Here is a 25,893-nt window from a genome sequence, read left to right on the forward strand (position 1 = left end):
ATTGATAGATAGATAGATAGAGATTGATAGATAGATAGATAGAGATTGATAGATAGATAGATAGAGATTGATAGATAGATAGATAGAGATTGATAGATAGATAGATAGAGATTGATAGATAGATAGATAGAGATTGATAGATAGATAGATAGAGATTGATAGATAGATAGATAGAGATTGATAGATAGATAGATAGAGATTGATAGATAGATAGATAGAGATTGATAGATAGATAGATAGAGATTGATAGATAGATAGATAGAGATTGATAGATAGATAGATAGAGATTGATAGATAGATAGATAGAGATTGATAGATAGATAGATAGAGAGATAGATAGATAGAGATCGATAGATAGATAGAGATCGATAGATAGATAGAGATCGATAGATAGATAGAGATCGATAGATAGAGATATAGATAGAGAGAGATAGAGAGAGATATAGATAGAGAGATATAGATAGAGAGAGATAGAGAGAGATATAGATAGAGAGAGATAGAGAGACATATAGATAGAGAGAGATAGAGAGACATATAGATAGAGAGAGATAGAGAGACATATAGATAGAGAGAGATAGAGAGACATATAGATAGAGAGAGATAGAGAGACATATAGATAGAGAGAGATAGAGAGACATATAGATAGAGAGAGATAGAGAGACATATAGATAGAGAGAGATAGATAGAGATAGATAGATAGATAGAGATAGATAGATAGATAGAGATAGATAGAGATAGATAGATAGAGATAGATAGATAGAGATAGATAGATAGATAGATAGATAGATATAGATAGATAGATAGAGATAGATAGATAGATAGATAGATAGAGATAGATAGATAGAGATAGATAGATAGATAGAGATAGATAGATAGAGATAGATAGAGAGATAGAGATAGATAGAGAGATAGAGATAGATAGAGAGATAGAGATAGATAGATAGATAGAGATAGATAGATAGATAGAGATAGATAGATAGATAGAGATAGATAGATAGATAGAGATAGATAGATAGATATATAGATAGAGATAGATAGATATATAGATAGAGATAGATAGATATATAGATAGAGATAGATAGATATATAGATAGAGATAGATAGATATATAGATAGAGATAGATAGATATATAGATAGAGATAGATAGATATATAGATAGAGATAGATAGATATATAGATAGAGATAGATAGAGATAGAAAAAAAATAAAAAAAACTAACCATCGCTTTCTTCACTGTCATTAGATTCGTTTTCAATTTTGGAATCTGGAAGAAAATTTCTGCTTCTGAAAAACAAATATTTTATATAAAAATAGTGTACAAACAGTATTATTCATGCAATGTTAGTCAGCAGGAAAATGAGATTTTCTATTAAGAGGTCATTAGAGTTAACTGAAGCGTACCGATAGTTGTGTGAAGAGAGGAAGTACTGGGCTGAAAAGGTAGAGTTCATGCCTCTAGGGAGTTTGACATCAAATTGAGAGGATCCTATTTTTGAGGTTTCAACCACTCAGCAGGGATTGGAAGGAGAACATGCAGTTCATCTCAATTTGAATTACTGTAAAGATTACTGTGCAAAATAAAACTAAATCACAGCAAATAATGGAGATATTTGTCCTTTTCAATTCACTTCTTGAAATTGTTTCTTTAACAAAGACAACAATGGGCAATCTGAAGATTGACAAAATCTATCACACTATGCCACAAAAAGTTTAGAATTAAAACTATGTGACAGGATGTGAAGTTATGAAGGAAGTACATAATAGAAAAGCTAGTTTCTGCCTCTGAGAAATTGGGTGTTCATGTTTTTGAATCTCCGATCCCTGTTAGGACGGGGAAGGATGTAATTAATTAGAACATAGTTGCTATAAATTACTATACAAAGTAAATCAAATCACAGAGCAAATAATGGAGTTATTTGTTGTTCTTTTTAATTGGTTTTATTATTCCAGCCACAAAGAGGAAAAAAAAAAAATCTCTATAACTATTAGTATCAATGACTAAGACGAATAGTCGCTTCTGTTGACAAAAAAAAAAAAAAAAAGGTCAGGCAATCCATGGAGTAAAACAATTACCCCATATTACAAATAAATGATTACAATTTGACTAAATTTCAATTGTCTTGAATTTTATATGAGTCTGCATGATTGGTCAAATAAATATTTTATTGCAGTTTATGCTGCATTCAAATCCATTTTCTATACATGAACCTGGTTAGGAAAGGAATAAAGTTTCAACCTGTATTCAATAGTTTATGATAGGTTTGTGTTCTGGCATTAGATAGCCTTAAAATCATATTGCTGTAAAATAAGTGAAACAATATTGCACAAAATAATGTTTGAATTAAGAAATTGTGAATATTGCCAGCACAAAATATGAATCAAATGATTGCAAGGAGAAGGTAATCTCTGGAAGAATTGTATCAAGACCACAGAACAGATACACTATGTCTCCCCAAAGAGAGGTAACGTCGGAGAGGATGAACTCATGGCAACAAAACATACACTCTACCTTGAACTGATTATTCAAAGATAATACATTAATTTGAAATAGAATACTAAACTGAATTAAGCAAAAATAGTACATTAGTAGAAGTAATAGTTTAATTTGGCTTCCGATATCAAATCTTCATTATTAATAGATTTACTGGTTGCTTGGACATGTCATATCTACTTACATTCTGTTTTGCATTTCCTCTTTGGAACTACCCCCCCCCTCCCCCATGTTTACGTTCCAATTAAAGAGAAGTAACTCTCTATGGGCGAAGATGGAATACGTTACATTTTAATGAATTATTAAATTGCATCGATTGCTTTAAAAAAGGAAAAAAAAAAAAAAAATTTTTTTTAAATTGTTTCTTAGACAGGTCAACTAAAAAGAATATGGGAGAGAGAGGAAGAAAAAAAACAAAACGAGCAAAAAAACTTACATGTGTCTGTTGGTTCGAAAATCATTTTCATCATTGGGCGGAGAAAGTCGTCGAATTTTATGGCTAGCTTCATCAAATGCATAACAAACAAAAGGTGAATCGTCATCATCATCCGGGTGTGTTTCCGAGTCTTGCTTGTTATTAACTTCTTTTATTTCTTTGAGAGAATTCTGTTCGGATTTGGGTTGAAAATAAGAAAAAAGGGTTTTCATCATCACAGGTTTCTTCTTCCGTTTCTTCTTACTACTGCATTCATATCCACTCTTGCAGCATGGACTCTTCCAAACGTACTTTTTCGTATCGGTCTTAGGAGGGGTGGAACATTCATTTTCCGTCACAAATTCAAACTGAAAAAACAAAACACTCGCATTCAACATTGGTCTTCTCACCATTCTTAAATAGTCTTTATTTCATGCTGGAATAACAAAGATTTTATACCTCCAGTTCTTATGTTCAAATATTTATGGAGTTTGATTTGATTGTTTTGTACAGGAAAATTGTTTTTGTTTTTGATTTAGCAGAACATGATTGAGTTTTGCAAAGGAAAAGGAAAATAAACGACATCAATGTTTGGTGCATTTTAGGTGAGGAAGCCAGTATCTTCAGACAGCCTGATCTGATAGCAACAGTTTAAGAGAAAAATGCAGTTTGTTTACATTTCAGAGTTTACTAAAAAAAGGTAGACAATTTTAGTCTGCCAGTACAGCTATCAATCATGTGTTTATATAAAGATGCAAACTGGCATTCAAAGCAGATTAATGATTTTTGTGAAAATAAGGTCAATCTTTGAAAAACCTTTTATTAAACAAAGTCTAGTATGATTAAGACTGTGCAGCAATTTTTCAAAATACAAAGAGAAAGTTTTATTTTTGTGTGAATTTGTATTTTTGATAATTAAAATAAAATTTGGAGTGTTTCTACTATAGAAGCACACGCTGATGCAATTCTCTACCTGTATAAGAGCCAAGTATGTCCAAGGATGGAGTATTGCTGTCACATCTGGGCAGGACTGCTAGGAAGACCTTATCCTGCCTTGACAGTGTTCAAAGTAGACTGTAGTCTAGTGGGGGATGCCCTTTTCTCTTCTCTGCAATTTTTTTCCCCCCACAAAAGAGACATTGCGAGCCTGTCTCTGCTTTATCGTTATTTTCATGGCAAGTGTCCGTCTGAGCTCCAATCTATGCCCCTCCCCGACCAAACTTTCACAAAAAACACTCGTCTAGCCGAAATCACTATCAATAATTTCCTCTATTCTTTATCTGTGCCTAAAACTAAACAGATTCAATGAACAAAGCTTCTTTCTTAGAACTGCACACCTGTGAAACTCGTTTCCCTGCTTTTCAGACGACTACAACATGGTTGTTTTCAAGCAACGTAAACAAGTTCTTGAGCTGTCCCTTAATCCCATTTACCAAATTTCCACTTCCAACAATTACTACGATATTGTCCCATTGATTACTGTACACTCGTTAACCTTCATCCTCAAGTGGCCTCCGGGCCTTGATAAGTAGTGACTTTGAAAAAAAAAAAAAACAAAAAAAAAAACCCTCAAATTGTATCATGATTGAAAATTGCATTTTAAGTAAAAACACTTTGATGTCTTTACATGTCATGCTGAAATGAGTACCCTTATCAAAAATTAGAGCAAAAGATTAATTACAAAGAAAAATCAATTTTATCGTAAATTGCATTTTTATCATATGTTAATTTTTACTTGATTAAATGAATGACTTATCTCTCCTGCTTTATGACAACTTCTGGTACTTCCGCACTTATCAATGACAGATGAAAAGAATGCATAAGACGTTTATTTTTAATATGAAATTCTATGCCATCTTCTGCTTGAACATTTTTTTCTAATTTTTGGTGACGATACTTATTTACGAATGGGATGTAAAGATATCAAAGCGGTTTTACTTGTAATGTGATTTCAATCGTGACTAATAATATAGAAGCACCAATTTTTTCGGTGCAACTACACAATAGCAAATTTTTTTTTGGGGGGGGGGTATAGTAATATATAATATATAGTATCTGAATTTTTGTATCAATTTTAACTAAAGGCAATATCTACTTAATTGGCATGTCAGAAGTATTTAAATATTACTTTATTAAAAAAAAAAAAAACAAACCCAAAAACACGTTTTCAATCTTTATCATAAAAACATTTGCCATATTTTTTTTGAGAAAATGTGAAATAACAAGGGAAGTAACTCATACTAAAAAAAAGCAAACCACAATATAAAAGATTTTGCATTTTGTTATTATAGTCGCGTAGTTGCACCATTTTTTCTTCATTTTATTAAAGGCCTTTGTTAGTTTGTTTCTCTAGATGGATCTCTCTAAACTATCTTCAGATAAAAAAAAAAAAAAAAAAAAAGTGCACAGAACATTTATACCTTTCCTCTCTGATCGACTATTTTCACTAGTTTATATAAAATGTAAGTGTTGGAAACTACTGAACAACCGATTATGACAATTACTTGATGTACGCTAAAAAAAAGGCGCAAGTAATGGTTTGATAGCATATCGACCATTTTCAGATTATTTAATACCGAATCCAGTAATTTTGGAAACGGGTTTTATGCTTCAAGTATTTTATAACTTCAAATATTTATTCATGGTGTTTAGTTTGGTTGTTTTGTAGAAGAAAATTGTTTTTGATTTTTACTTTGCAGAACTTGATTGAGTTTTGCAAAGAGAAAAGAAAATGTTTGGTGCAATTAAGTTTGGAAACTGATATACTCTGACAGCCTAGTCTGGTAATACCAGAAAAGGAGGTAAAGCCTGGGAAGTTGGTATCATGACTACGAAAAATACTATACTAACTCTTTCCTTGAATTGAATATTAAAAAAACAAAACAGTACAATAATACATCAATAAAAGTAATGATATGGTTTTGACAGAAGACAGTAATACAGAGCGTTTTTCTGATAATTCCTCAAAATGTCCCCTTGACAACTTCCCTTCTATTTCTGAATTTATTAAAATTTCATTTTAAAATGTGCTATGCTATTGATGTTTTGTCAGTTTTACTTTTTCCACAATTGTGATTTAATCTAAATATTTTATATCAGGAAGACAAACTAGCCAAAAGTAATTTGAAACAACTTCAAAACTAAAAAAGCATATATACTTACAGTGAACCGAAATGCAGACTTGGGTTGTTTTGATAAAGTTCCAGGTTTAATATTGAAACCATTTAAATGTCCAAAATTTACTTTGTCCCCAGGATTTAATACACAGCCTTCAGCAGTTAACTAGAAACAATGAAAATATATGTATACCACACAGTAAATATAATATATATATATATATACAACATGCAGTAAGACATGAAACATGGAGTTTCTTTCCTAGTTTAAAATTGTTTAACATATGATAGAGAGCCACTGTAATCACCCAAATTATTTACTGTAAAATAGGTTGTGCATTAATCCAAAACTTTTCTATAATAAAAAAAAAAAGCAAAAAAAAAAAAAAGCGTTTCAGTAAAACAATAACAGGAAACATTAAAAATTATAGAGAAGACTCCTTCCAGGTAGCAATGTTTAAACAGATGACATAAACAAACCAAGAAAAATACCAGGGGAGATACTTATTTGTAACCATCCTAAATCAAAATAACCTCAAATAATCAGAAGCAATAAAAAAAAAAAATAAAATAAAATAAAATAAAATAAAAAAAAAGGACTTTAATCACATCATTGAAAATATTATTTTGTAAAGTTAATAGAAAACTTTAGCACACCAAATGTTATAATTTTTTATTAAATGAATAAAACCATGCTTTAAAATTATTTTTATTCAGAGACTTTTGGTGGCATACATCCTTTTCAAAGTTTTTTTCTATTTAAAATTTGTGTCAACCATGCAGACATAGCAGATTCAAATTTTATAACTGTCAACAACACCAAATGTATACTTTACTCTCTCCATGAGGGGCCGACCTGTCGAGGTTAATACCACCAAATAAGTCTTGTTTGAAAAATTTGTATGTATACAACAAAGTCTCAGAATAAAAAAAAAATTGGTATAAATTTTTTTTTTTCCCTCTTATTCACCCCAAACAAGGCATAATGTGTCGCTTGGATGTAAAAGGCTATTATTTGGAACCATATATACAGAGGCACTATGTAGGGAGTTGAGCAACAAGATGTCCATTCACATTACAAACTTATGCATGTCAGTACAGTCAGGGAAGCAGGAAACCAGAAGGGAATTCCAAAGTCTAACAGTTTTCAGGAAGAAAGCTTTCCAGCATATAGGTTGGTTGGTTGGTTTTGTTTTACGGCATATACACCCTTTTCGGGTTATTTAATGCTGAATCCAAAGATTTTGAAGGAAAATTTTTTTAATAGAATATATTTGTTGTTTTCACGTCGGTTTCTATTCAACCCATAGTTGGGACCCTAACAGGTACTACCACACCGGGTCAGCGTCGACCTGGGAGCAATGGTAATTAAAGGGTGGCTCCACACTCCCCAAAGCCTACAAGCTGTGGCCTCACCACTTGATATAGTTTAAGGTCATATCCAGGACTCCCATTGAGGGACTTTTACCCTCTGCAAGGAGGCAGTCGGCATATTCTAATGCCCCACCGACAGGGCCCCAGCATATAGGGATATCTACAGTAAAGGGATGGGATTTTGCGGTTTGTTGGATTAATCAGGAGTATTTACATCAAGGATTAATCAGGAGTATTTACGTCAAGGATTAATCAGGAGTATTTACGTCAAGGATTAATCAGGAGTATTTACGTCAAGGATTAATCAGGAGTATTTACGTCAAGGATTAATCAGGAGTATTTACGTCAAGGATTAATCAGGAGTATTCATGTAAAGGATTAATCAGGAGTATTCATGTAAAGGATTAATCAGGAGTATTCATGTCAAGGATTAATCAGGAGTATTCATGTCAAGGATTAATCAGGAGTATTCATGTCAAGGATTAATCAGAAGTATTTATGTCAAGGATTAATCAGGAGTATTTATGTCAAGGATTAATCAGGAGTATTTATGTCAAGGATTAATCAGGAGTATTTTTATGTCAAGGATGCACAAACGCTACAAGTTTGTTGGATTAATCAGGAGTATTTATGTCAAGGATTAATCAGGAGTATTTTTATGTCAAGGATGCACAAACGCTACAAGTTTGTTGGATTAATCAGGAGTATTTATGTCAAGGATGCACAAACGCTACAAGTTTGTTGGATTAATCAGGAGTATTTATGTCAAGGATTAATCAGGAGTATTTTTATGTCAAGGATGCACAAACGCTACAAGTTTGTTGGATTAATCAGGAGTATTTATGTCAAGGATGCACAAACGCTACAAGTTTGTTAGATTAATCAGGAGTATTTATGTCAAGGATGCACAAACGCTACAAGTTTGTTAGAGTACTTTCCATTAAAATACTTATAAAACGGACACAAAGATGCAACATTGTGACGATGGAACAGAGGTTAGAATTTAGTTGATAGTGCAGGACGTATTATGTTGGAAACACTTTTTTTTTTGACCCCGTCAGAGACTCATGGTTAGATACACCAGCCAACAAATAGCAACAATCCTCATGCATGGGTGAATAGTGGTTTTGTAATTTGTTTTAGTCCATATAACGATTTATTTAATTTCCACACCCAATTTTTATTTTTCATTTTAAATCCCATTGGAGGGTAAATGTAGATTTCAGTCGATCGGAGCATTTAAATAAGCATTTTTTACATCCATTTGATGTATTTTTAAATTGTATTGAGCAGCAAGTTGTAATAAAATTCTAGTTGTCATTAAATTTGTCGTTGGTGAAAATGTTGCAAAATATTCCACTCCAGAAATTTGTGAAAAACCTTTTGCCACAAATCTTGCTTTAAAAGTTTCACTGCCAGAAGCTGTGATTTTTTTGGAAAAAACCCAGCGTGAAGAAATTATATTTTTATCTATTGGTTTTGCCACTATTTCGTATGTGTTATTTTCAGATAAAGCTTTCAATTTGGATACCATAGCTTGTTCCCATTCTTGGTGATTTTCTGAATTAATCGCCTCATTATAACTTTCCGGTGTGCTGTTCAACGAATAACAGTAATCCACGGCGTAATCTTCTCTTTTCAATTTGTCTGGCCTTTTTCGCTCCCTTATTGAGCATCGACGTGTCTGGTTAATATTTTTGTCAGAAGTTCTACTGTAATTGTCGTCGTTATTAATATTTTCATTGTGATCAATTAAGATGCTAGGTAATATTTCACGTTTTTCATTCACTGGATCGCTATTTTTTAAATTTAATGTATCATTGAATTTTACACATCTAACCCTTTTTATGGCCTTTTGAGTTGGGAAGTAGATTAAGTATGTCGGACTATTTTTATCGTAACCTACGAAAGTACCTTTTTCGCTTTTAGTATTTAGTTTTCTGCTGTTTTCTATAAATGCAAACCAAATAGATGCATTCTGTTTATTTTAGGTTTTACACCGCAAAACGCTTCATACAGCGTTTTGCCTAGCCTCTTATTTCTGATATATGCTGCTGCCATTAAAGCGTATGTCTATAAACTATGCGCTAATTTCGATTCGATAAGTAGGCATCTTGTCATCTCAAAAAGGGTTCGCCATGCCCTTTCAGCGGTGCCATTTTGGAAGGGGAAATACGGCGCTGATTTCTTGTGTTTAATACGGTGGTTAATTAATAGAAGTTCAAAGTCTTTACTAGTAAATTCAGTAAGTAAAGAGACATTGCGGTGAGGTGCATAATTTGGTGGTGTCTGCTTTCGAGAAGCATTTTTGAACTTCATAATATTGCTGGAGTTATTATTGTCCACGAGCATATGATTAGTCTCTTCGTAACTGCGCAATGCCACTTTAAATTCGCTGAAATTTATGGGTTTGTCTTTCAGAGTTATAACAGTTGTAAATGGTTTAAAATCGGCTGGAAGTCCCTTGAGGGTCATTGATATCAACAAGCTATCGCTTACTATTTCACTTGAGAGTTTTAAGGCATGGGCGGTTGTTTCTGCCCTTATAACGTAGTCAGTAATCGTTTCATCCTCGTTACGTTTCAGATATACGTATATAGGGATATAATTTTCGGTTTTCCTTTTGATAAATAATGTTCTCTTAATATGTTCACTGTTTTCCTTCCATCATCCAACGCGTATCTTATAATTAAAGAGACTTCTATTGTCTAAACATTGAATCAGTTCTGCAAAAACAGTTGCGTTCTTTGAGAAATTTGGGGTCGTTTGGATTCTCTGTTGGAGATTGTATGACTAGTTTTCGAATCCTTAGATATCCCAGGAATTTTACCTGCCACAATTTGAATTTAGCTTCTGATCCGTCAAAGAAAAGACTGTGGCTGGGCGCATAACCTGTTAAGTTTTGAGACATTGTGTTGAACAAAGATGGCGGCGTAGTTCAGATCAGTAACCAAGATGACGACCAAGAATCAAATGCAGTCCGTGGCGTAGTTAACGGCGAACTGATTGAATCCAAAAGTCGAAAATTTATAATAATTTTGAAACATTTTCAGTGATTGTTTAGCACAGTCGGTGGTTAAAAAAATGATTGGCGAATCCATTCGTCTCATACCCCCATTAGGAGTCAAAAACATTTTACACACGTCCGTTGGACTTTTAAGTATAATTTTTTTTTTTTTTTTTTTTTTTTTTTTTTTAAAATGGAGAGTAGAAAACGCATTGTGGATGCATTATTGGCAGCTCCCATTACTCTCGCTTCTCCTTATTTGTCCCTCAGTCCTCATTTTTTAATGAGTGATTTTTCTGACAAAGGAAGAATAAAAAGCTGTTTTCTAGGTTGGCAGTATTTTGTGCGAACAGTTGGCAGAGATGGTGGAAATTTTCTGTTTCTACGTCTATCCTTGTAGCCATGTCACTAGTAAGGGTGCTGGAGGTAAACGTTTTATCTGGGCTGACGTTATCCGCCTGATAGTCAGGGACTCGAACCTTGGATTAACCACTAAGGAGGCTGTCCTATCAGCAGGTGCAAAGTACTGGGGCTGCTGTATTGCCATTTGGTGAATGGATTCTGGACCATGCAGTAGCTTCTGGTGGGGCCTCTCGATGCCATATTAGTGGGTAATTGTTAGGGCTTTACCTTATGTTAAAAAAAAAAAAAAAATTCTTCGTTTCTTTTTCTCTCTTAGTTTCCCCTCTCTGTCCTGCTCTAAGCAAATCTGACAACCTAGTCCACAAATTCCATCATGACAAGTTTCAAGAAAAAATACACGATTAAACCCGGTTCTCCAACTTTCAACGTAGACCCCTACTTCCATGTCTCCTTCTCCAACAGAAGGGGTCTACGTTCTAACCTTCCAGAGGTTGAAACCCAATTACAGGAGACTAAACCAGACCTTTTATTTTTAAGCGGAACTGGCATTGAACAAGCTATTTCCCTAGAAGAGTTCGCAATTAAAGGATATTTTAACTTCTAAATCAAGATTGCCATGGGTATGGAATATATGCCTATATTAAAGATGGATTTCCATGTGGTAGGGACATCTCCAGGGAAGATCCTAACTTACCCTATATGTGCTCCCGGGTTGCATTAGCTCACACTACAGCATTTATATTTACTCTATCGCCCCCCCTCCCCCAACAGCGGAGTTACTATATTTAAAAGCATATCTGAGAAAATTGACCAAGTCCTATCTGCTTATTATTCAACTAACATTCACGTATGTGGAGACTTCAATGTTCACAACGTGGAATGGTTGACCCACTCAAACAAGACCGATGATGAGGGGATGTTCCGTCATGATTTCTCCTTTGCTTATGACCTCACTCAGATTGTTCACGAACCCACCCGTGTGCCCGACAATGACAGCCAGTATGCGAGTCTACAAGACCTTTTTCTCACAACTTGCCCTGAACTTTGTTCAGTTTCTGTTCTGTCTCCTCTTGGATCTATCTTCCGACCACTGTTGTATCAATTAAAATAAAAATGAAATATAATAAGTCCCCAGACGTACCTCTCCATCGTACAGTATATCGATACACTAAGGCTGACTGGGATAGTTTCCGTACATTTATATCGGATCTACCTCTGCGTTCCATGTTTAAAAAGGATGTATCCTCTATAGTATCAGACCTGACAGAATGGTTAATTGTAGGTATAGACTGTTTCATACCCTCGCAAAAGTTCCAGCAAAAACCTAACAGCTAGCCATGGTTCTCTCCAGAATGTGCTGCTGCCATTGCGCATAGAAATCACTTTTTCCACTGCTTCCAACATAATAGATGTATGGAAACTAAAGCCACTTTCAGGACTGCCAGCAACCATTGTAAGAAAGTAATAAAAATGCAAGAGATTTGTATGCTCAGTTCGTAAAGTCCAAAGTAGCTGAGCAGCGGCATGGTTCCCACCAGTTTTGGCAAATAGCAAACAGAATCCTGAACAGAAGCGTGTGCTCTATCCCAACTATCATCAATGGACCGGAGGTAATCTTGTCAGCATCAGACAAAGCCAAACTCTACGCCAAGAACTTTGCAGCAAATTCTACCCTTTGCGACCAAGGCCGCCAACCCCCAATATTTCCTCCTGTATCAGAAAACACACTATGTGATATACATATATCTGTACGTGATGTTGCCAAGCTAATCAAAAACCTTGATTCCAGTAAAGCAACAGGCCCTGACGGTATTCCAATTATAGTACTTAAAAAACTTCAACCAAAACTAGCTCCCATACTTACAAAACTATTTAAATGTTGTCTTAAGGAGACTAGCTTCCCATCACCCTGGAAAATCTCATCAGTATATCCCATATTTAAGAATGCAGGTGATTGGTCATCCCCCTCTCAGTACAGGCCAATAAGTCTTCTGTGCGTCATGAGTAAGTTGCTGGAATCTGTTAAATACAGAAGTAATCAACCATCTAAACAAAAATAACCTTAGTGACACTCAATATGGTTTCCGTTCTGCTAGATTTACTGCAGATGTGCTTACAGTTATATCTCATAGGATTAGAAAATCTCTCGACGGAGGCAACCTTTCTAGGGCAACTTGACATATCTAAGGCCTTTGATAGGGTATGGCATAAAGTTTTACTTCACAAGATCTCTAGCTATGGTATAGCTGGAAATGTCTTCTCAATTATTAAATCATTTCTTTCTGATAGGTTCATAAGAGTAGTAGTTGAGGGGCAAAAATCAGAAGTTCACAGTATTAATGCTGGAGTTCTTCAGGAGTCCATCCTGGGCCCAACTCTATTCCTGATCTACATTAATGATCTTCCAAATCACAGCCTTACATCATTTGTAGACATTTATGGTGATAGCACTACCATTTATGGTAGCACATCTAAGACAGTAAACAACCAAGTTCTCTCCGATTCTCTCTCCTCTGATCTTGAGCACGTGGTACAATGGGGAAAGTAGTTGTTGGTTACTTTTAATGCATCTAAAACCAAGCTTCTCTCTTTACATCATCAACACTGATCCACATCTGGCATCAATTGAAATGAATGGCTCTCGTCTTCAGGAGGCCTCAAGTTTTGACAAGCTTCTGGGCTTGACCGTTACTCCTGATCTTTAATGGAACACATACATCAAATCTGTTGCCAAGGCCGCCGGAAAAATGGTGGGATCTTTCTATCGATCCTGTAGATCGATCACTGCTGATGCAATTCTCTATCTATATAAGAGCCATGTACGTCCAAGGATGGAATACTGTTGCCATATCTGGGCAGGAGCTGCTAGAAAGGACTTGTCCTGCTTTGATAGAGTTCAAAATAGACTTTGTAGCCTCATAGGAGATGTCCTTTTCTCTTCCCTGCAACCTCTATCTCACAGAAGAGATGTTGCGAGTTTGTCTCTGATGTATCGTTATTTTCATGGAAAGTGTTCGACTGAGCTTCAGTTTATGGTCCACTATTCCCCCCCCCCCACCAAACTTTCACAAGAAACACTTGTCTAACTGTAAACACTATCAATAATTCCCCCCACTCTTTATCTGTGCCTTAACCTAAACGTAGATTCCATGAACAAAGCTTTTTTTCTTAGAACTGCACGCCTGTGGAATTGTCTTCCGTTTTCCTGCTGACTACAATATGGTTTTCTTCAAGTCTAATGTAAACAAGTTCTTGATGAGCCGTTCCATATAAGTTAACAAATTTACCGAATTGATTACCATATTGTCCAATTTCTACTGTACACTCTTTAACCCTTATCCTCGAGTGGCCTCAAGGCTTTGATAATGTGTTGATGCCTGTGTAAAAAAAAAAAAAAAAGTCACATAATCTGACCAATCATCTCTAAAACTTGAACCTGGCAACAATTAATAGTTTTATACTTAATTTGACGAAATTCCCACTACTTATGTTTACTATGCTATAATCACATTGGCTAATGTATACTCATTAACCCTTATCCTCGAGTGGCCTTTAGGCCTTTATAAGTGGTGCCTCCTGTGTAAAAAAAAAAAAAACAAAAAAAAACAATGAAAGCTTCCGCCTGGAAGATAACAGTAAACACCATTAAGAAAACATGCAAAAATAATAAGATTAGGTTAAAAAAAAAAAAACAGAAGAATCGACTTACCCGAACGTCATTAACAAAAGTGCCATTCATGCTGCTATCAAAGATTTTATATTCCATTTGACCATTTGCCGTTTTCGTAGACTCCACTTTGCAATGGAACCGAGAAATGAAATTCTTAAGAAAATTTGAATCCAAAAGATAATCATTCTGTGAACTTCGACCGAAAGTTGTGACGCCACTTTCTTTTAACCTAGAAAACAAAAATATGGAAGATGAGATTTTAAATAATCTGAAAAATTACTGCGTAAAAATAAAACAATTTTAGTTTTGTGTTTATAAATTCAAGGTAGACAAAACAGTTGCACTTTGTTCAACATCACTAGACTTTTTAGCTTATTAAAAATGTGCAAAAGTTATAGGCCGTTGACTTAGAATGAGTGTCTTATGCCAAATTGATGGTTGAATATTGTAATAAAAATGTAATTCAACATTGGAAAGCCATTTTAGAGAAAGAAAATATGCATACAAATTTTTCCATATGAAAATTTGCACATTCTTGCCAGGGTTTATCAATTCTATATGTATGTTGACAAAATATTAACATTAATGAACGAACAACCAATATTGGATATTTTCATTACAACTATGATTTACACAGGAAAGATTTTATTTGGAAAAAAAAAAACAAAAAACAAAACAAAACTGAAAGAGGATATAGGAACAAAATCATCCTCGGCTAGATTGTGAAGTTGATTTTATACAATATCACAGTAAGAAAGAGTGATCCGATTGGCACCTCCTAGATATGATAGCAGTAGTATATCTTAGGATGTATATGGCTCTTATACAATACAGATAGACAGTTACGTTAGGAGACATACACGGTTGCTGTTGTAATAATTGAACAAGTGTTTTATTATCGAGACAGTTTGCATCTTCCAAACAGTTTCAGCACATCTCCAAAATAAAGATAGATGATTTTTTTTTTGTAGTACCCAATCATTCATTGGACAAATCAAAAAGGATATAATTTCACTGTTTGACAAGCAAATCCTTAAACTACAATAAAAAAGTATCCTTTAATATGGGTATAAGATTTTTGTGAAGGGATTTGTAACATGTTGAAGGTAGGTACCTTCCTCCAAACTACCTGATGTCATTTTCAGACAGCCTTTTGTAGAATCCACACCATGACATCCGTTTTTGCTTAAGCTAAGCTAGAACCTCCTGCTTTTGGAGGCTAATTAAGCTATTTTTTGTAAAACAAGTGTTTTTTTTTTCATTATTTAATTCAATATCTTTACTAATTATCTTTGAATAGATCCAGAAAACTAGTATTTATCTTTCAATGGATTTTTACAACGAATTTATATAACTTAAAAATTTAGCTGAATTTGTAAGCGTTCAAATGTCACTGTGAAAACATTTCATTATAACTTTTTTTTCACACGTACAAATAGTTTTTTCCATTTGGAAATTAACTTTAGGCTTTAATTTTTCAAACACAATGAAAAAGTAGTCAGAAACCTACCAAAAAATTATGATAACCCGGCTTTCAAAACTATGTTCCCTACCTTTTTTCTGCCATTATTGCCCATACCTAGGAAAAGAACTTGAGATTTCCGCCTATCATCTGTTCAAGAGAAAATAAAAAATAATATTGGCAAAAATAAAGCGCGTTGGGAATTTTAAAGTGCCAAAAAACAAATTTTTGGCACTTTAAAATTCCCTCATTGTTCTTTATTTTTTGCCAATATTTTCGATTGCATGCTACTAATTTTCTCCTGATGAGATGATAGTCGAAAGAGCGAGAGATTTTCGCCAATCTTGTTTAAATGTTTTTTTTTTTGTTATAATATAACAGATTTTATTTTCACAATAAAATTTTTTTTATAAAAAAATCTATTTTTTTTTTTTAAATAAATAAAAACAAAACATTTCAAAATAGCAGATGATTAATTACTGTCCAAGTCGTCAACCATATTAGATGAAAAAGAAAAACTGAAAATGTACCCAACATTTACTGAGATCTCCGTATATGCATGAACGTACCTAGGATGTGATGGTCTCCATGAAATTATTAATAGGTTTAATTATAACTTATATACAATCGAATTGGACAGAGTTTGTGAATGAATGAACTCAAATTCCCATGTGATCAGTTTTCATGTGAAGAAAAAAAATATTCGGGGTGATCATAGTTTACATATACATAAATGGCTAAAAATAGGATTGCCTCGTGCTCATTGCTTGGTTTGGAGAAAACATCCAATTTGTTTTACATGATATTACAAACAGGATTCATAAACCACAGGGAAATAAAACCATACATGAAAGGACAGAGCTATGAAAAATATTGCAGGCACAATTTTATGTACACGCTAGTATTATTATTATTTTTTTTTAAAATAATATTTCACAATTTTCCTGTAATTTTATTTTTAGCTGCTTCATTTCTACAGTTTTTTTTTTAAATTTTTTAATACACAACCACTGGGTTTGTATTACTATACATATAGATTCAAAAAAGTTGTGAAAAAAACAAATACATAACAAATAAATGTTACCAAAAGCAAGATAAGTTACTTTTCTACCTAACTGGATAATTTTTTAATGTTTTTATTTAATGTAACATGCTTATTCAGTTCGGGGGAAAAAAAAAAAAAAAAAAAAAAAAAAAAAAAAAAAAAAAGGTGTTTACCGATGTATTGGAAAATTTAAAATGGGGCAGGACTGTTGAACACGGTAAGTTTGGGAAAATGAGTAAAAAATAAAAACTATACAAAATACTGTTAAAAACTGCCGAATATATGTCAGCCTATGCCATGGTAACATATATCGAGCACATTTCTAACAGTATTTGTATATTTTTTTTTATTTTTAATTCATTTTCCCAAACTTACTGTGTTTAACAGAGATTCCGGCACCATTTTAAATTTTCCAATACATCGGTAAACACTATTTTTCGAGCTGAATAAACAGGTTACACGAAAAACACTAAAAAATTATGGTAGAAAAGTAACTTATCTTCCCTTTGATAACATTTATTCGTTATATATTTGTTTTTTGACAACTTTTTCGAATCTATGTGTATAGTAATACAAACCCCAACCACCAATAACACTTTTCCTTCCAAAACAAATATATTTTTACTTTTGTCTTTCGGTACTTATGCAGAGAAGTTACAATGTTGAAATAACTAACTATTTAGAAACCCATTCTTAAGATTAGGAGGGAAGGATATTGGTACTTCTACAGTTTATCGCCGAAAATGGAGATGCTATTTTTTCGGGCACCTGTCGTTAAAATCAGAGGGAGAAATCAGTATTTTAAACTATGACCGAAGTAGGAAAAAAAATACAAAAACGTTTTATTAAAATTATATTTTCTTACGGACTTTTCAATAAATGTCTTTCTTTACAATTATATTTTGATACATTTTTAATCTTCAAATGACGCTCTCGCTCAGTTTAAACAATTATGTCATTTTCGTTTTCTGTTTTTAATAATAAAAATATATATACATTTCATGAAAAACTTTCCTGTTTTCATGAAGTAAATCGAAACATTTCCAATTAAACAATTACCGATATATGTTCTTTCACTTTCTTTATTTACTTTTTTTCATAGTTCTTTCCGGAAGTAATTAATATCTAGTTTAATTTTTTTGTTATTTATTTCCTACTTCGGCCATACTGATTTCTCACTGATTCTAATGACAAGTGCCCGAAAAAAAAAAAAAAAAAAAATGGCGTCTCCATTTTCGGAGATAAACTGTAGAAGTAGCAGGATATTTTGTAATTATTCAGTACTACTACGCTTAAAGCAACATCGCCCACCTTAAAATGGCAATTTGTAATAAAAGTTAGTTTGAAACTCCACTGCATCAATGAACAGCTAAGCCCTCCCTCTCCCGATCGACAATTTCATAAAAAAACAAACAAAAAAAAAACCCCTAAAACTTGAAAATCCTATTAAAAAATGAGTAAAATAAGACGATAACTTTTCTAGATAAGCACATCTGGCTGACGTACACGACACGAGTGACCCCTCTAGCGAAACAAATACGCATCGCCGCAGATGTTGTACGCAGTTAGTCTTAGGGAGCAATTATTATTTTTACAAGGAAAGAATTTTTGCGTGTGTGGCCTAAGTTTTTTTTTTATTATTATTTGTTTAATTTGGCTTGAACCTTGCGCTTTGAATTATTTTGTTATGATTTTTTCTGTTTTGTTGGATGGATATTTGGGGTGGGGCGGAGATTATAGTCATTATATTGGTCAGTAAAATTGGTGCAAGTCCAAATTAGCACTTGTGGCGATAAACAAAAAGCTTTAGCGTGTACCTACCTCTCATGGAATGTCGTCGATCGAAACAGTAAACACAGTGAAATATTATTTGGTGAGTGCACTGTGCACTGGCAGCAGTGCACTCACTTATTGATCCGCGCTATTTTTAAATAGCATTTTTCAAGTTTAACGATACCTGTTTTTATTAAATTGTTAGGCGAAAGTACATAATAAGTACACAACACCCTCCCGTCCCCATGTTAAGAATGGCTTTCTAAATAACGTCATTATTTCAGCACAGCTCAATACTGCAGTGCACCTTTTATTTTCTTGAATAAAATAAAAACTACTCGACGAAAACACTACTGTTTTTGTTTTATTCAAAAATAAAGATTTCAATTGTTCAAAACATGTTTTTTCCCAAAGTTTATTGGGATTTTTTTAATTATATTTTTCATGTACATGCCCAAAAAAAATGTTTCGGGTTTGTTTTACTACACAGATTCGAAAACGTTGTCAAAAAAGCAAATATATAACAAATGTTATCAAAGGCAAGATAAATTACTTTTCTACCCAACTTGATACTTTTTTAGTGTTTTTATTTCATGTAACAGGTTTATTCAGCTCGACAAACAGTGTTTACCCATGTGTTGGAAAATTCAAAATGGCGCCAAACTCGCTGAATACGGTAAGTTTGGGAAAATGAGTTAAAAATTAAAAATATACAAATACTGTTAGAAACTAGCTCAATATATGTTACCGTGACATACGCTTGTCGCTGACATAGGTGTATCAGAATTTTTGTAGGAATTTTTGACACCTCTAACACGAAACTGCGAATAAAATATAAAAATCTCGTAATTTCTCTGTTAAAAGTGGGGTGTTTATTTTCTTTAGTGATTATACTTCCAAAATAAACTATTAAAGTCTGACATATATTCGGTGGGTTTTTAACAGTATGTGGTATAGTTTTTTATTTTTAACTCATTTTCCCAAACTTACCGTGTTCAGAGAGTTCGGCACCATTTTGAATTTTTCAATACATCGGTAAACACTAGTTATTTTTCGAGCTGAATAAACATTTTACATTAAATAAAAACACAAAAAATTATCCAATTAGGTTGAAAATTAACTTATCTTACCTTTGACAACATTTATGTGTTATATATTTATTTTTTGACAACTTTTTCGAATCTATGTGTACAGTAATACAAACCCAATGGTTTCAAAGTAATATTTTTTCACTTTTCAGGTTATGGCCTCATCGAGAGGAACCATTTCATTTCTCCTGATCCCAATATGTATTTCAAAAACTCATTAAATAACAAAATAATTCGCAAAATTCAAGCCAAAACGAGATCGTATGCTTAAGAATGCATAATGTGGACCGTGCTATTAAAAAAAAAAAAATTTTTAGATAGGATTTTTAATTCAATTTTCATAGCATCTTTTGTTTATTAAATTGTTAGGTGAAAATACAGAATAGTTATAAAATGTCCTTCCTATGTCAAGAATGTGTTTTTAAATTAGAAATGTTTTTAAGAATGTGTTTTTAAATAAATATATAATTATAATAATTTCAGCACGATCGGTATTCCACACAAGCACCAAAAATTATGTACAGCCGATAAAAATGGGTTCATACTTTCTCATTTTTTTTTTATACGGGAGAAACCATTTCGAAACTTAATATTTAAATGGATATAACTATGCTCCAATTTCCAAGATGACAGCATCTTAAAAATGCTAGTAATTTTATTCGTTAAAAAGGCGATTTTCTTCAGATGTCATGGCGCACTAAAATTTGAACTTCTAAAGATTCATTATGAAAAAAAAAACATTTTTATCGCAATCTGTCTTCAATGTGACTCACATTTACTAAGTTAAAAAGTTGAGAATACAAAATCATACAAAAATTCATTTCACTCTAAACAATTTACGTGACTAAAATAGGATTTAACAGACAAAAAACTTAATTTTTCGCGAAAATAAACAAGTACTTTTTAAATGAAATTTCGGTGCTAATGTAAATGCACTTACTGATCCGCGCTATTTTTTAAATCGTATTTCCAAGTTTAATTAAAGTTTTTATTTTTTATTCAATTGTACAGAATAGGTACAAAACACCCTCCCTTCCCCATGTTAAGAACGGCTTTTTAAATAACGTTATTTCAGCACGGATGAATAAGTGCAAGAGTACCGAGATTTTAAATATGCGAAAGGAATTGGCGAACAGCTATTATTTCTTAGACACAAACTGCAATGTTTCAACCAGTTAGCAATATTTTCCATGAAAATATCCCAACAATAAAATTCAGCAAAAATAAATAAAGATCAATAAATATAATTAAATTCTTGCACATAAATCAAATTTGTTTCGGTTGGAACAAACACAATGGAACGTTAACAGTGAACACCAATACTTGAAACATATGTTCACTTGTTACTAGGAAAAAAAAACAAAAATCAACTTATTGGATAATATTTTTCAATTGTTTATAAATTACTGTATATTTATACTTACGTCATGATAGGAAAACAAGTAACACCTTGTCCATTGATTGCATTAACGCGTCGTAAGCGAGCTTTATTTGAAGCTTCCAACATTTCCGAAGTGCGCGCCTCCTGCGACTTTATTCAATAATGGCTACCTTTAGTTTCGTATTTTTGGTTTCTAACAATTGTTTTTACATTCGTATTTTTTTTATGTATTAACGTAACTAATAATTATATTAATATTCAAAATAATATTAAAACGGATTTATAATATATTTGATGACAATTAATTTCTGACTATATCGTTTCAAAAGCCTTTCTAAAACTAAAACTTTAATAAAGCTAGCAACTTTTTTGTACGCACTATAATTCAGCTCACCAACCGCAAAAACGTTTATTTTTCAAAATATTTTTTCTATGTTAAAATTCAAAGAAATAATTTTTAAAAAATTATACATACGAATCATTTATTTTATAATCAAGATTTAATAAACTTGAAGTAATTTTTCTTTCGTTTCTATTTAAGGTGTACACATTTATAAAAAAAAAAAAAAATGCGGAATGGAAAAGCGAAAACGCAATAACAACTTTGCTTACACAATTAGGTGAAAAACATTTCGTTTCGTTTATACAATTCTCTATTTTTCATCGCTCACGTCAAATTGACGCACAGTTTGTTTTGCCTGCTATGGCTGAAAAATCTTTTAGTCCGGGTGAAAAAACAGCTATAAAACCGACAGTTTCAGAGAATTCTTCTCAGTCTGAAGATTGTGGCGTTGACATGGCGATACCGGGAAGCAAAAGTAAACGGCCAAGTGTTCAAATAGACTTTGAAAAGAGTCGGTTTCCATATTGTATCGTTTGGACCCCAATTCCGTTTATTACGTGAGTAAACTTTTCCGTTAGCTTTGTTTATGTTTTGCTAACTGGAGTTTTCACATTAAACCGGAAATATATATATATATATATATATATATATATATATATATATATATATATATATATATATATATATATAATAAACATTTTTTGCTTTTAACTTTTTTATCATCTTGTACAGAAAAGAAAAGTTATTTTTCCCCAGCTCAACCTTTTGGAAGGATCAATTGTACTATAGAGTTCATTGAAATATCTTTCCCTGTTTCTGTTGGATTTCGCTCAAATTTTGTATAAATTTCCTAAGTAGCAACTGATGAAAAATATGGTCTGTGCTATTTTTATATGCTTTTTAGATGACATAAAGTCCGCAAGAATGATAAATGAAATGTTATCGTTTACGTTTCACTGTTTTGAATTTGTTTTTAGGTAATGTCCAAGATCAGTGCTCGGAAAAATCAAGCTATCTGAAATGGATACGGTTGATTACAGAAAGGAACAGAGTCGCATAGTTAATACACGAAAAACGAAACCATATTTATTCAAAAAAATTACTTGTGTTATCATGAAACAAACAAACAAAAAATGTATTTTTGTATTATCAAATATTAAAACAAATATTTTATTTAAAAAAAGATAGTTCTCTCACTGCAAGAACTGTGACACCAGGGTCGAAAAGGGGATTGAGAAGTCAGCGCCTCCGATGGGCACTCTGACCTGCAAAAAGTGCCTGGACAGCTACGTTGGCAGTCCGGGTGAGGGCGCCTCAGGCGATTAGAAATAAACTAACCTCTTCTCAAAGAAAAGATAAAGCCTGTGAGGGTGAACAACCTCCTAGAACTGCACAGAACTTAACACCCACCGCAAAAACAGGGACCAGGCCATCCATAGCAGTATCAGAATTTTTTGTGAAAATAGCGAATAATTCCACCCCATCTTTCCAAGCTTATAACTCCTCGAAAAATGCAATTCAAGCCCTAATTTTTTTTTTCAATTAAAGGAGCAAGGACCAAGATTTCATTAAAAAAAAAAAAAAAAAAAAAAAAAACGTGTTTTTTTTTTTAAAAAGGTTTTAAACTTCGGACTTTACAGGTAAAATTCGACGAGAACACGATGTCCGTTTTTTTTTAAATTTGAATATATTATGTATTGACCTTTTCTCTTCAATTTGTGAGTAAATAATTATGTACTTATCCGAGTCGAAATTAATTATTTTTAGACATTTACAAAATTGGAGGCGTGAATTATTCGACCCCCTGTCTTTCCAAGCTTATAACTCCTCGAAAAATGTAATTCAAGCCCTAATTTTTTTTTCAATTAAAGGAGCAAGGACCAAGGTTCCATTAAAAAAAAAAAAAAGAAAAAAGAAAAAACAAATAACGTGGTTTAAAAAAAGGTTTTAAACTTCAAACTTTACAGGTAAAATTCTACAAGAACACGATGTCCGTTTTTTTTTAAATTTGAATATATTATGTATTGACCTTTTCTCTTCAATTTGTGAGTAAATAATTATGTACTTATCCGAGACTAAATTAAGTATTTTCTTTGTAATAGACACTGGGGGGGGGGGGAACCGTGAATAAAAAAAAAAAAACGTTTGTCTAAAATATTATATTCGGTTTATTGGAAAGAACATAAAATTTCACATTGACCCTGAAAATATCGTAAAAATAGAATCAATAGAAAAATTTTGATAGATTTTTAAAATTTAAAAATTTAAAAATATTGAGTTTAAAAATTGAAAAATATTGAGTTCGGAAAATTCATTACTGTTTAAAAAAAAAAATAAAAATATTTTTATTACTTTTAAAACAACTGTAATAGTTTATTTTGGAAGTATAATCCATAAAGAAAATAAATAACCCACTTTTAACAGAGAAATTACGAGATTTTTATATTGTATTCGCAGTTTCGTGTTAGGGGTGTCAAAAATTCCTACAAAAATTCTGATCCATGCCATTACTAGGAATAGTCTAATCTTTGTTACTTTTGGTGACTCCGGATAAAATCCCTTCTGCGGATTATCGTCGATAACAAACTTAACTTTCATATTAGCAGGAATTTTTTTTTTTTTTTTTTTTTTTTTGTACTAGTGCACTTATAGATCCGTGCTGAAATAATAATGTTGTTATTTAAAAAGCCATTCTAACATGGGGAGGGTGTTTTGTACCTATTCTATACTTTAATCTTACAATTGAATAAAAAAACATATCATAAAACTTTAATTGAATTTGGAAATACGATTTAAAAAATAGCACCTTTTTAAAGTTTATTTAATGAATTTTAACGTGGAGGATCACTTTAAATTGATACACCACTTTTCGGTCAATCAACAAAACTCCTGAACATATTTTTCTGGTGTAAAAGAAAATTTTACTAGAACGTTGATCCTCCACGCTAAAAGTCATTAAATAAACTTAAAATTTTTGGTCCCCCGATTTATCGGAGAGGGAGGGACCTATGTTTTCAGTGGCGTCCGTCCATGATGCGTCCGTTATTCCGGACGATTGCCAGATAACCGAAACGTCCATTAGTTTTTCCTGAAATTTTGCCACAAACTGTATTTCATTAAATGTGCACAGTAAAAATTTTTTTTTCGAAAATTCCCGTTCCGTCCTCAGGGTCTGTCTCACAACATGCTAAAAATTACACGTTTTGCGCCATAACTTTTGATCCAGCCATTAGATTTTTCTGAAACTTGGCCAAAATGTGGAGCCCATTGTTCTTAATATAAATCCAGTATTTCCTGCTAATATGAAAGTAAAGTCTGTTATTGACGATAATAATCTGACGGAAGGAGGGAAAGCTCGTTCAAATCCGCCGAAAATTATTTATAGTTAAAAGTAATTTTACGGAAAATTGGGAGAATGACATTTTCCCTAGATGTGAACAACACCTTGAAGATTGTGACTACGGGAGATACTGATTTGCGTTTTCACTACTTTATTTACGTTTTGTTTTTAGCCGCTAGCGATGTTGATTTTTATTTACTAAAAACACAATAGCAGTTGCTCTATTCGATGAATTTTCGTAATTTTTGGATATATTACCATTTTCGACATGTCAGTTAAATACTGTTGTTTTGCCTTAAAACGACATATTAAAAAATCGATCTGTCATCAAAATATATATTTTTCAGGGCGTTGACATATAACAGCATAGAAATAAAAGAATCTCGTTTTTGAGTAAAAATAAGTTTAGTTCTCTCGCAAAATCACTTCCCTCCCTTCCCCCCAAACAAACAAACAAACAAATAAATAAAAACAAATTTGACTTTACAAAACCAACCAAATTCCATAAATAAATATTTAAAGATATAACTATAAGAACTGGGGTACAAGTAAAGGAAGTAGGTCTTGCAGATGAGCCTCGTTCTGAAATTTGGAAAATTTAGAGCAAAAACCGGTGAAGCTACCGAAAAGTAACCCTTTGAATGAAGATGGATATAAACAATATTTTAAAAATTAATTTCTTAATTTTACTTAAACAAAATATAAACGTATATAAAAAATATATTAAAAAAATAATATTTTCTTAATTTTCACTAAAAATAGATTGTAAACACATACAAAAGTTTTTGAAAATAATTATTGGAAAATAAAGTGTGTTTACTTTACTAGGTACTTCCAACGCGCGCCACAGTTTTAACCCCCCCCCCCATATGTAACACGATGTAATTGTAATTTAATTTAATATTATAACTTAACATTTAATAGAAAAACTTCAAATGCACTAATATTTTTTTAAAATTTTTTACAGTATACAAAAATAATGAAAATGCGAAACAAAAATCGTGTTTACATTATCGACGCTTTA

The 25,893-nt window shown here is 32.5% G+C and overlaps 2 protein-coding genes across 2 annotated transcripts in view; one reads left to right on the plus strand and one right to left on the minus strand.

Annotated features, from left to right (window-relative positions):
- Positions 1-21,368, minus strand: part of LOC145300187 (uncharacterized) — a 29,292-nt gene extending 7,924 nt beyond the window's left edge. The window contains exons 1-5 of the mRNA XM_080144463.1: positions 21,230-21,368; positions 14,477-14,666; positions 6,070-6,189; positions 2,929-3,275; positions 1,221-1,285 (exon numbers count right to left, since the gene is read on the minus strand). Coding sequence (XP_080000589.1) covers positions 1,221-1,285; positions 2,929-3,275; positions 6,070-6,189; positions 14,477-14,666; positions 21,230-21,312 — 805 coding nt within the window. The 5' untranslated portion in view covers positions 21,313-21,368. The remainder of the gene's footprint in view (positions 1-1,220; positions 1,286-2,928; positions 3,276-6,069; positions 6,190-14,476; positions 14,667-21,229) is intronic.
- A 193-nt stretch (positions 21,369-21,561) lies between these two features.
- Positions 21,562-25,893, plus strand: part of LOC145300229 (transmembrane protein 222-like) — a 53,981-nt gene continuing 49,649 nt past the window's right edge. Inside the window, exon 1 of the mRNA XM_080144467.1 lies at positions 21,562-22,086. Within this exon, the coding sequence (XP_080000593.1) occupies positions 21,890-22,086 (197 nt within the window). The 5' untranslated portion in view covers positions 21,562-21,889. The remainder of the gene's footprint in view (positions 22,087-25,893) is intronic.

This window comes from Euprymna scolopes, chromosome 2 (assembly GCF_053919585.1).
Source record: "Euprymna scolopes isolate OS-2025 chromosome 2, ASM5391958v1, whole genome shotgun sequence".
NCBI lineage: Eukaryota > Metazoa > Mollusca > Cephalopoda > Sepiida > Sepiolidae > Euprymna > Euprymna scolopes.